At 54.6% G+C, this 12,216-nt stretch overlaps 1 protein-coding gene across 1 annotated transcript in view; it reads left to right on the top strand.

The window, feature by feature from the left end:
• Positions 1-7,165, top strand: part of RBM6 (RNA binding motif protein 6) — a 59,990-nt gene extending 52,825 nt beyond the window's left edge. The window contains exons 17-23 of the mRNA XM_075432354.1: positions 756-845; positions 1,646-1,735; positions 2,353-2,622; positions 3,181-3,255; positions 3,841-3,938; positions 5,174-5,285; positions 6,912-7,165. Of these exons, the coding sequence (XP_075288469.1) occupies positions 756-845; positions 1,646-1,735; positions 2,353-2,622; positions 3,181-3,255; positions 3,841-3,938; positions 5,174-5,285; positions 6,912-7,037 (861 nt within the window). The 3' untranslated portion in view covers positions 7,038-7,165. The remainder of the gene's footprint in view (positions 1-755; positions 846-1,645; positions 1,736-2,352; positions 2,623-3,180; positions 3,256-3,840; positions 3,939-5,173; positions 5,286-6,911) is intronic.
• The last annotated feature ends 5,051 nt before the right edge of the window (positions 7,166-12,216 follow it).

Below are 12,216 nucleotides of genomic sequence, written 5' to 3'. Positions count from 1 at the left end.
AAATAGAAGAAATGTTTAAAGATACCGAGTCAGATAATAACGGAGACTCAGCTCTCCCCTAACCGCAGTTCCTGCCCACTCCAAACATTGCAGACAGGCAGGAAGATGAGGCGGGCGGTGTGGATGGGCTGCAAAGGTGAACTGAGATCAAATGCAGATAGGAGCCTGTGACAGACATCCTGTACAGTCCCTCCCAGAGTCCAGCCCCAGTCCTGGGGCAGTGCCCTTCAGTGCTGCTCCCAGTGAGCAAACGCAGTCTCCCCAGCATGGGGAGCTGCTGGTTGGGAGTAGCTGCCCAAAGTGATGCTTGAGCATGGGCGGTTGGAGCAGGATCTTCCAAAACAGTGCTGTGATACTGACTGGGCCTGAGGAATGCCAGGAGAGTTGGTAGAAGTGATTTAGCCATGAATGCAGAAGCTTTGTTTGCCTCCTTGCCTGTTGGTCTGAATATGCTCTGTGGCATGACCAGCGCAGGGCAGTTGGGACCCAAGGGGTGCAATTGTCCCTGATGTTGGTACCAAGCCAGCCAAGGAGTCTCATCTGGTGTGGAGAATGCCTGCTTTCAAGGGCACTGACCTAGGAGAAACAAGGTATTGTCTGAATAGAGGGTGAAAGAGTCTCCAGTAGAGATCCTTCCGTCATTTTTCCCGTCTGCCTGGTTTCCATGGATGCTTAGAAGTGGCTTCCTGGCTTCTATGTGCATTCGCAGACCCCTATGCTGCTGATGGGCTAATGCCCAATCTTGGGTTTTTCAGAATGAACCTGGAGAGGAGAGGTTCTTTGCAGAAGACGTCTTCAAAAAGCCATTGCCCCCCTCTGTGAAAAAGGACGAGAGCGCGGGCCTGGTGAGATGTTGCATAGCACTTGTCTTCCTCAGTCAAGTTTGAGTAGCTAATGTACCGCTAAACTAGAGCATGTCCGGGGCTTCAAACCCATTCTCTGTAAAGCACATAGACATGAGGCGTCACCCCAGCCTACTCTTTGTGCTGCTGAGCGTACAAGTGGGCATCACAGGCTCATCCTGTTGCAATACTGGAGGATCGCGGTCTCTGGTGTTCTCTGTCCAGTATAAGGAAGATCCTGAAAACACCACTGTGCTGGTTGAGCCTGGCCACGTATTGTGCCACAGACACAGCAGAGAAAACTGGTGTTGTCGTCCTTTCCCCTCCCCACCGACAGGTCTTGTGCTTTGTCTCATTTCTCACAGGCAAGCAGGACTGTAACGGTTCTTGGAGCGGTGGGTTCCTCTGCTCCCATGCTGGCTGGCTATGGCAGTGGCTTTGCACCTGGTCTCCATGTCTTTTGTGCACACACAGAGGTGTCTAAACATGACCTGGCACTGGCCCTGCTCCCTTACTGGTCTGAGACACGGCTGGGGCTGCTGTCAGCATCACAGTCTAGTGGAGAGTGAGAGTGGAGCAGGCTGGCACAGCACAGTGCGCTGCTGCAGCTGTCCCTGAAACCAAGAGCGTAGCTCCAGGAGAGCTGTGAATTCCCCAGAATGGGAATTTCTCTCACCAAAAACACCACCTCATTTCTGCCAACTGCCTGGTTTCCTTGGAGGCCTGTTTAAATGGGTGCTTAGCTATTGGGTGCACTGAGTCCATGCTATGGCGGTTTTAACACCTCATCTTGATTGTTTCAGAATGAGACTGGAGAGGAGAAGTTCTCTGCAGAAGACGTCTTTAAAAAACCGTTGCCTCCCTCTGTGAAGAAGGACGAGAGTGCAGCCCCAGTAAGTGTCTCCACAGGGCTGGTTTTTGCCTTGTTTGAGCCTGGGTACAGGAGTAGAGAGGCTCGCCAAACCCTGTCCGTGACCTGAGTGACAGAGGTGCCAGCTTCTCCTGCCAGAGGAGGGAGCATCAGAGATGGAATGGTGAAGGCAGTTTGTTTTGTAACTGAGCTTGTTCGTGGGCTTCTAGCATGGGGAAATACAATACCTGCATTTAGGCAGGGTCTCCTCACTGTAGCAGTCCTCGGGTAAAAAACTCTTCCAGCTGCCTCTGGACTGTGCAAGGCCAAAGGTCGCTGATCTCCATTGCTAGAGGAAGTGACTGACAGCACCTCCCTGCCAAAGAGCCACTGCTTCGGCCAGCTTCTTGTGCTGGGGCCTGTGGCAGACGGGGAAAGCCTGGCAGCAAAGCACAGCCTGCCTAGAGAACAGAAGGGCTTCTACCCTGTGGTGCTGAAATGCTGGCCGCTCCCTGCCCGTGCTGCTGGGATGCTGCTCTCTGGATCTTGGGCTGGAACGGAGACAGAAGTCACGGGAAGATTGCTTGGGGAAGCAGAGCCCCGCGTGGCAGGGCAGGCTGGATGCTATAAATTGTCATGCTTTTCTGCTTCTTCCCTCAGCCCAAAGTGGTGAACCCTCTGATAGGACTTCTGGGAGAGTATGGAGGAGACAGCGACAATGAAGAGGAGGAGGAAGAGGAGGAGCAGTCACAGGCGCAGTGGCTGCCGCCTCCCCACCCACCAGCACAACGCGAGGAGCAGCCGAGGAAGGCCAAGGCCAACGATGACAAGCTGACCGACTGGAACAAGCTGGCCTGCTTGCTCTGCAGGAGGCAGTTTCCCAACAAGGAAGTGCTCATCAAGCACCAGCAGCTTTCCAACCTGCACAAGGTGTGGGGGAGCGGGTGGCTGGGGGGCTGCGTGTGTGCCACAGGCTGCCTTTGGCTCAGCAGCTTTGTGATCTGCAGGGAAAAATGCGACGGGTTGGGTGGGAAGAGCTGAGCTGAGTTTGACACAGCAGCAGGAAAGTTCCCGTCAAAGCTCTGTTCAAAGCATTGTGTGAGCTGCTTGTTCCTGCCACGGGAGTGCTGTGACATCAAGGTGTGACTTTTTAAGCTGTAAGCGAGATAGCTCAGGCTTGGGGAGGGTGGGGTGCTGGCACGCACCAGTGTGATAGCGGTAAGAACTTAGCACATCCCTCCCCATGTTCTGTGCTGCCTTTGAGCTCTTGCTTCTAGGAGGGCCACACTGCACACAGGTTAAAATAGGACTGGCTGCCTTCCTTGCTGTGGAGAGGCAGCAGGTAGTCTGGGCTGCAAGATGCTGTTTCATCTGGTATAGTGCAGGTGCAAGAGCATGCTGCTTTACCTGTGCTCCTTATGGGTGGAGCAGATGACCCTGACACCTTCTAGCCTCTGCTGACACTGGCTTCTGTCTTCCTCCTTCCAGCAAAACCTGGAGATACATATGAAGATCAAACAATCTGAGCAGGAACTGGCGTATTTGGAGAAGAGAGAGCGTGAGGTGGGTCTGCGGTGGTGGGCAGGCTTCTGTTTGTGGTCCTGCATGAGGAGGTTGTTGGTCCCAGGCAGACCCTCCACTTACATGCCTGTATCTGCAGCCCGGGCATCATCAAATGCCTCCCAAAGAGTCTTGGGCTGAACTGTAGGCACACACTGCGTCTGGACCTGTAGATAGTGCTGGACGTGTAGATAGTGCTGTGACTTCTAAGAGCAGGTCTTCCTCCTTCTGGAAGGGTCTGAGTGTGGTTCTGTTGTCTTGCAAGCCAGCGCTGGGCTCTGGGCTAAGTGGGACCCAGATTTCCATCTAAAATTGATGCAGTGTGTGGGCTGCCTGGCCAGGAATGGGACAGTTGTAACTGGCTGTTGTGCTCCCAGTGCCATAGCTGGGAGGCTGCAACCACAGGCCTGGGTCAGCCCAACAGATGCCATCAGGACAGAGCAAGTGGATTGTGGGTCCTAGAAACATCCAGGGTGTGTGGGTGCCCAGGACAGATTTCTAGCGGCTGGGAGTGAGGTGAGGCAGTCTCCTGTGGAGTGTCAGATCCTTCGTAGCTCCTGTACTTACTTTGTTCTTTCTGTTGTGAAGGGGAGATACAAAGACAAAGGAAATGACCGGAGAGAGAAATTCCAGCAGCTGGATTCACCAGAGAGGAAACGACTCAGATACGATCGGGACTCGGAGAGGTAATGGCTGCTGATGCTGGGATGGCACGCGTGCTGCGGGCACACCGAGGCCAGGAATCGGCCAGCGGGGTAGAGCTGCAAGAGTCACAGCCAGACAGGCTGTGATTCTTGTGGGCAGAGTCCCCTAAGTGTGAGCCTGCTGTGCTGCACCACTTCACAGAGGGGGCAGGGGTAGGGCCAGGGCTGTGTAGCGCAGGGGTGGAGACGAGAGTTTAGGGGAAAGCAGACACAAGCTGAATGTGTGAGATGCGGCGGCAGAGTGTGCCTGGCCAGGGGTAGGGATCAGAATGCAGCCTGTTCCCATCCACCTCATCCTTAAGGCACTTGCTGTCCTCCTGTCCTGGCACTGAGCCATTGAAAGAAAGAGCAAAGCTGTGTTTCATCTGTTCCACTGACTCAGAGGATGGCTAGGAGCTGTTTCCATCTCTTTCGGAGTAGGTGGAGGAAGAAAGTGCGTGCTGTGCGGAGCTCTCGAAAGGCCTGCCTGCTGCAAGCTCACGTGTTCCAGTGGGCTGAGGAACTGCTAGGCGTGTGTTGAAGACAAAACTGGTTATCTGCCTGTTCCCTTCTGGTACAGCACCTCAGAAGGAGACCTTTCTTCCACGTCTTGCAGTTTAAAAATCCGCATCTTCTCTTTCCTCTGTTTTCCTGGAATAGCTGTGGATAAACTAAAGCAGTTTGTCTGTAGTGTGATCAGCAGCCAGAGCGCAGAACTTGCCAGAAGGAAGCTATTTTTGTGCCTGAGCAGTTTTCAAAACTATGGGTTTTGGTTAATGGTCTTGGATGAGTAATGACCAGGTGGGAGAAAGTGTGTCTGAATCAACACTGCATCTCTTGAGCTCAATGACCACAGCACTGGGAGAAAAGAAAGATCTAACAGAGCAGCGGGGATTAGACTTCACTTTCTATTGCTGAAATTTGGATTTAGAAATGCAAGCACAGAACGCTCCTGGCTTGCTTGTACTGTGAATGTTTTGGAGCTTGAGCTCATTTCCTGTGCCCTGGTGTATTTTCCCCTGCGGAGGGACAAGAAGGTACGTGGTCAAAGGTGTCTGAGCCCTGCACACAGAATCCACCAGGGTGGTTTCCTTGGGTGGTGTGCTTCTTGCAGGCAGCTGCGGTATCCCTCAGGGGAAGTCTGAATGTCAATGAAGGTGCTGTTAGTAGAGCTAAAAATCGCTGGCGTATGTTCAAAGCATTGCAAAACTGGACTATTGATTCTGCCTCTTTCGCAGTGACTATGACCCGAGGATTGATAGTAACAACAAAGGGAACCGAATGGTGCAGTCCACGGGCTGGAAGAAAGGCTTTGGCCACAACCAGCAGGGCACAACATCACCAATGGACGTGAGTCTTCCCCTCCTTTCCAAACACATCGCTGTCCCGCAGCCGGTAATGTCTCCCAAGACAGCTGGAGGGAGTTCCCAGCCGCAGCAAGAGTCAGGCTGCAAGGCTCCGCACCCGCTTGATGGAATAACGTGTGCGCTAATTAACTTTGCAGGCTGGGAGGGGCTGCAAGTGTGTTGGCAGTGGAAAAAGGTTGGAATTTCTGTGGATCTGGAGGGGCTGAGAATCGAGTAATGGCGAGCAGGGAGGGTGTGAGCACCTGCTGAAAGCCAGGCTGGGGTTTGAGCAGGTCACCAGCTCGGGGCTCGGCACCCACGTGAGCTGCGGGAAGAGGTGAACCTCCTCCGGGGACCCTGGACTTTGGAAGGGAGCAGTGGGGTGCATCGTCTGGCGAGGAGCAGAGTCCCCATCAGCAAAGGGCTGCAGGGATAGGCAGGGCTGGGCGAATCCTGCCGTCTGGGGCAGGAGGGTCTCTCCGTGGGCGTTAGTTTGCTGGAGAGGGTTTATCTGGCAGGCAGGGACTGCTCTCCCTTGCCCGGGGGCAGGCGAGCGGCACCGTGCCCCTGCGGCTGCAGTCCTTTGGGGCGGCCGGTTCGTCGCCCGGCTGCCGTGGTGCCAGTGCTTCACCCAGGGGCAGGCACCGCGCAGCGCAGCTCGCGTTGCGACATTCCGCTTGCAGGCAAGGATGTCATTAAAGGCAAATATTTGAGGCTCCATGACGTGTGTTTGCTTGAGCCCACGCACGCGAGGCGAGATTCCCTCTCCAGTGCAGACAGCAGGAACTGGCCCCGGCTGTTGCTCGGTCCTCATGGAGAGTTTCCTGGGGCCACGAAGCGGGCGTTGTCAAGGACCCAGCTCCAGCGATGCGCTCTGGGTCTGACCTCTGGTCAGGGCTGCCTGGGCAGGACAGGGGAGCTGACTGCAAAGCACAGCCCTCGTACAATTCCTGTAAAGGCCTCCCAAAAGAGCCCCAGAGATGTGCTTTCTTTCCGCTTCCAAGTCGTGCTGGGCAAAGCCACGTGCCAACTTCAGCCCTGCAGGACTTTGATCTCTCGGCCTCATTGATCACATCTCTGTTAATCAGAGAAGTCGGGTTTAAAAGCAAGAGAAACCTTCAGCCTTGGGCCTGCTCTCCTGGGCTAACTCTAGGCAGGTATTACTGAATAATTCAGACACTGGCTGCAAAAGCCAGTCGTTAAAAACTGGTTGAGATTCAAAGTGAGCTGCCAGAGCCCATGGGAACTCTATTAGAGGAGAGAGCAGCTGAGCTCCTGCAAACGCAGGCTAACTGCAAACAGCTCCCCGGGAGGCCAGCGCTCTCGCTGGCGCTTTGCTCTGTTTCCATCCTCGCTCGCACGCGGCTGCCTCTCGTCTGCTGGCGCTGCTTGTTGTGGCTGCTGCTCCCACCCCGCCGTATGCTGGTGTCGGGCTCCGCAGCCGAGCCCTGTGGTTTGCGTCTCGCCGGGCGCTTGCTGGCTGCGGTTTTGTTGCCCGCAGGGGCCAATGGTTTCTCCCGGATCCGCGCGGGAGCAGTCAGCTGTCCTGAAGCAGCCCAGGGGAAGCTCTCTCGTTACGGGCAGCCGTCGCAGAGGAGAAATGACTAACACAAGCCGTGTCTTTTTCCAGGCAGAGAATCGGAAGAAGGGCCCTGGCCTGGGGGCCCAAGGGAAGCCCAGCAAGAGGCAGTCCAACGAGACCTACCGCGACGCCGTCCGGAGGGTCATGTTTGCCCGCTACAAGGAACTGGAGTGAATGGTGGAGAAAACCCTAAGCCTGTCTCTCTCCATCTCTGTCTCTTTCTCTCTGTGTCACATTCTCTTGGGGGTTTGGTCTTTTTTTTTTTTTTTTTTTTTTTTTGAATTATTACAGGTTTTGCTGCTAGGATTTTTTTTAATAAAACTGAAAATTTGTCAGTGCTTGTCCCTTGCCTAAAACGGCATGTTTTAAAAGCATGTGACGCTTTGGAAGATGCCCGTTGTGTTTTGCTCTCTGCTGCTGAGGTCTGTGGGGCTCATGGCCGTGTCAGCGGGGCTGGGACAGGTTGGGGCACTGTCCTGCAGCGCCTTCCCTGCCAGCTCCGGGACAGATGCTCCTGGTGCCGTGTCCTTGTGGATCAGGGTGTGAGCTGGAGCAGGGGACCAGCCCCAAGGCCTGGGAGGAATTCAGGAGCAGGAGCGACCTGTGTGGGGTTCGTCCTGGCTGTTGGCAAGGACAAATGGGTTCAATTAATGGCAAGAGTTTAGTGGCTAATGGTGGTCTCACTAATGTGAGGTGACATCTGGGCTTCACAGCCAGGGCAGAGCCCTCCTCTTCCTCCCCACAAAGCATGGGGAGGGCTGGGTCTGGTGGCAGTGGCATCGGGGACCCTCGTGGGGACATAGCTATGCTGGTCCAGGGTGGCAGGGGCTGTGTTTGTCAGAGGAAAATCCACTTTGCCCAGGTGCTGCTCGCGCAGCTCGGGGAGGTGCAGAGGCAGCTCCTGGGCAGGGACACGTAACGGGAACGGTTTGGCCGAACCTCGGTGACAGCGTGTGTGTGGGAGCACGGCAGGGACCGCGGGTGACAAGAGTAAGGACGATGCTGATGGCGGTGGCCGGTGGGAGCAGCTCTGTGCCCAGTGGGCAGGAGGGTGGTGCCGGAGCTGCTGGGTCTGGCACCCACTGCTGCTTTCCTGCTCGCTCGGTGGAGAGCAGGCCACAGCGTCGGTCTCAGATATTCCAAAGGAGAGAAGATGGGAGATGTGTGGAAGCTGAAGACAGCAAGATGTGGAGGTGAAGTGCCACCTGCAACAGCTGCCAGCTTCTGAAGGGAGCAGAAGACCTGTCCAGGCTGCGTTTCCTCATCTTCGAGACAGGCAACCCCAGAGAGCACACCTCGACTTGCTCACTGGCACCCCAGTCCTTGGTGCTGTGCCCGGTGGTGGTGGAGGTGGGGATGGCCGTTGTGGTGCTGGTGAGTACGTGGGTGTGAGGGGGGAAACGTGTGCGCCCAGGGCAAGTCGCATCGCTTAGAACGGGTTTGTAACAGCCCCCTCCTGCCAGAGCCCCCCTCCGTGCTGGGACTGGGGGCTCCTGGGCCAGCTGGGGGGGAGGAGCTGCTCCGGAAGCTTGCTTTAGAGAGCCTCGTGGAAGCTCAGGTGGAGGAAGGGTCACTTCAATGCTGGTGTGTTAAAGGCACTCGGGGACCACGTGGCACAACTGGCAGCCAGGAGCAGCTTGCCTGGGTCTATATAGATTGGGAGGGTCTGGGTTGATGATGATAACGGTGCTTTTAATGGGCATATGGGTGACAACCCTGAGCTACAGGACCCCGATAGCTCTGTTAGAGTGGAAATAACAAGGAACGGTCACAAACTAGAGCCTGAGCAAGTATTGCAACCATCTCAAAGCGCAGCGACCCTTGTGATCTCCAGTGATCTCCATTCCTCCCAGTGATCTCCAAAGGAGGGCGAAGGTTTGGAGAAATGCGCAGGAGGAGGCCCTGACTGTTACGGAGCTCTGCAGCGTGGGCAGCAAGCCGGGGCTTCGGTTCTGCTGGGAATCCTGGGCACACGGGGCAAGGACGGGGAAGGCGATGGGCTCCGGGGGATGAGCTCCCTGGAAGGGAGCAGTCGTGGTGGGGCGAGGTCTGGAGGAGCAAGCGGGTGCTCTCCAGTCTGGGAATCGTTCCTGCGCAGAGGGGGAAGAAGGGTGGCTGCGGTGGGACGTCTGCTTCAGCAGCACTGGAGGGGGACGGGGAGTTCGGGAGCAGAGCAGTAGCCCCCATGCAGGCTGTCCTGTGCCTGGGGGTACCGGGCACCTGCGGGTGCCAAAAACGAGCACCCACGGAGCATCATTCCCAAACGGAATAGGAGGGAGCCTTTTTCAGATTTTATTAATTTGCCACGTGGGTACATCCATCTTAGTGAAAACCTGTTAACGAGTGACGATACGTAATTAATTAGAAGATAATAAAACCGAGAAATGTAAGAGCAGCTCCCTTTGGCCAGATGGCCCTCACTAAATAACGTGTGTTCCCTGGCTGAGCTGCGCTCGCTTGCTTGCTCGCTTGTAGTCGGCGGGATGTGCGTATGCGAAGGGAGAGGCAGCGCAGCACTTTCCTTGCAGGCCAACTGCCAGGGCTCGAGTCAGGGACGGGAGAGGAGCAGCAACAGACTGCAGCGAGAAGAGGAAACAAAATTCATAAAAATAACTAATTGCAGGGTGCATCTGTCTCCAATCAAGAGGGATCCTTTTTCTCTCCGTGGAGGGAGATCTACCTCCCATTAGTTATATTAATCATAGAAATACCTGATCTGTTGGCTTCCATTATTTTGAGGACTGTAGTAAAGGATTAAGGGAAATTTTGTGGCTTAAGATGTTGGAACAATGCCGTGTTACTCACAAAAGTGTGGGATTTCAAGGAGATGGGCTGTGTGTGGCTTGAAAATGCAATCCGCCCTGGCTGGAGAGAGTATCCCAGTACCAGCTCATGGAAAATCAGGGCAACCCCTGCGTTTGACACTGGCTTAATTCCTCTGAACTCCTGCTCTGCAGGGTGCCCCTGTGCATCCCCTTGAAGACACGTGTGTGTGTGTGGTCTGTACATACATACGTCGAATAATGTCCGCCCGTGGTGTGCGTCAGCTGGGTGAGACCCATGATGAGGGAACGCGGAGGGGCCCTCCGCTGGGGTTGGGAAGAGGTGGCTGGAACAAGGTTATTAACAAACCAGAACAGTGTTTATAAATAGAGTAGGAAGCTAAAAGCATTAAAAATGAACACCAAGCCAGAAAACATCACATTCTCTTCAGAAAACAGCAGCAGAGGTGGTGATGTAGAAACCCTGACTGTTTATCATTTGCACAGTGGTTTTGATGTCTTCAGTATTTTTCAAAGGACAGTCACCTAAAGCTGCTGCCTTTGTATCTTTTAATTATCTTGTTAATGCTTCAAAGACTACTCTCAGCTGTGCTAGCGCTGTTGCCACGTACTGTGTGTTGCCTTGCATGCCATCCTGTGGTAATGGGCACGACTGAAGATTACAATTTATTTTTTGGAAGGTCCTGATTATAGACCTCAAGGGAAGTCCTGCATTGGAGCAGCTGACTGACAGGGCAGCATTACTCACAGGAGGAGGGCTGGGGTGAGCTGTAGCCAGCACTAAGGCTGGTGTGAATGGAAGCGTGTGTGCAAGGAAGCAAGGGAAGAAAAGGCAGAACGAGCGTTAAAAGGATGGGCTGTGGGGGCAAGGAAGGACACTGCTCCTGGCAGGGGATATTTTTGGGAACAAGCAACAGGAATCACAAACTTCATCTGGGCCAGTTTGGGGGAACCAAAGGGGATGTTAAGCTCACCAGGCATAGGCAGGGCACTTCTGCTTGGACTGCTGCCCAAGGAGGGGTCCATCTTTGAAGCTTCATCAGCCACAAAAGTTGGTGTGCAGGAGGCTGGTTCCAGCATCTGAGAGTCTCGGGAGCAAGAACTGCTCCCCCTTTTCCCAATGAAAAGCAAGTAGAAGCTTTGATTTCCATTATTTATTCATATTACTGTTGATACAACAGCAGTTCACGACTTTGTAAATGGAACACACTGAGGTAAAGAGCTGGAGCTGTGCTTTCTAAAAAGAAGAAAATCGCAAGGTGGGATGAGGGAAACATTTGTAAAGGGGAAGGGGAGAAAGAAACCCATAAACACACTTCGCTCCGCAGCAGTAACCTGCTTCAAGGAGAGCAGAGGTGCAGCTGCAGGAGGATGGGGCTCGGGGCTGCGGCTGCCCCTCTCGGCTCCGCACACCCGGGAAAGCCTCAGCCCTGGGAGGAGTGGGGCGAGGGAGGCAAGTTGTCCTCCTGCAAGGTGGGAGCAGGACATTTCTGCTGTGGGCTGAAGAAAACCAGTGCTGCTTGATCTCAGCCGTGGCTCTCTCCAGACTCCATTGCAAAGGGTGGAAGTGGCACAGCCCTTTGCTGACGCGTGGTTCCCGCTCAGCTCCCCCCAGGCACCTCCACAGCAAGGGGGGCACGGGCTGCAGGGAGCAGAGCAAGGCGACAGCAACAAGTGCTCTGCGGTGAAGGTACGCCATGGGGCTGCTTCCCTCTGCAGCATGGCACTGAGGGGTCCCCGAGCGCAGGAGCTCGCAACTGCTCCTTCTGCAGAGCAAGCACGCTTACTCCAGCCAGAGCTGCAAAGGGTGTGTGAGGGTGGCCCAAAAAGCCAGCCAAGGGGTGGGCACAGGATGAGGGACCTGTCCTCTGGCACCATGGACCTAGGAGAGCAAAATGCCCATCACTGGGGTAGTGCAAAGACTGAGACCAGAGCTGGCCACGTCTCCCTGACCTGGCAGGTCCCTTTGGAGACCCTCTCTGAACTGCTTTATGCAGCCTGGCATAGGAAGACACCACATCTCTACAGCCCAGGCACAGCCACTCCAACAGTGGCATTAAACCCCCTGCTTTACTCCGGCAAAACCCAGTGCTCCACGAGTTGGGTTCATACCACTCAGCTGCAAGTGAACTGAAACAACCCAGCCCCTGGGGATTTCTTGCCTGGTACGGCCAGGGCAGCTGCTGCTGGACACCAGGGCCATCGCACGCTTGTACGGGTACAGCTGGGCTTGGCACTCCCGCAAGTCCTCATGTGGCAAAGCTCTGCCAGGACTCCCCCAAAAGCACAGGGACAGCAGCAAGAAGAACAAGCATGGGCTACAGTTCTTCTGCTGGTCAAGTCTTTAGGAAGGAATGCCTTGCAGTAAGCCATTTTTATAGATCTGCCAAAGAAATCCATAGGCCTTCTCTTTACCTGAAGTGAAAGAGAAGAATCAAAATCTGTACGTGCCTCCAGTTACATATGGGACAATACCCAGTGAGTATCATGAACAATTTTACTCATTTAATGTTTTAAGACAAGACGTCTTTATATTTAAGAGAGTTTAGTGTTCAGAGAAGGCTGTTGCT

This window comes from Opisthocomus hoazin, chromosome 11 (assembly GCF_030867145.1).
Source record: "Opisthocomus hoazin isolate bOpiHoa1 chromosome 11, bOpiHoa1.hap1, whole genome shotgun sequence".
NCBI classification, from domain to species: Eukaryota; Metazoa; Chordata; class Aves; order Opisthocomiformes; family Opisthocomidae; genus Opisthocomus; species Opisthocomus hoazin.
This window is presented reverse-complemented; position numbering and strand designations above follow the sequence as displayed.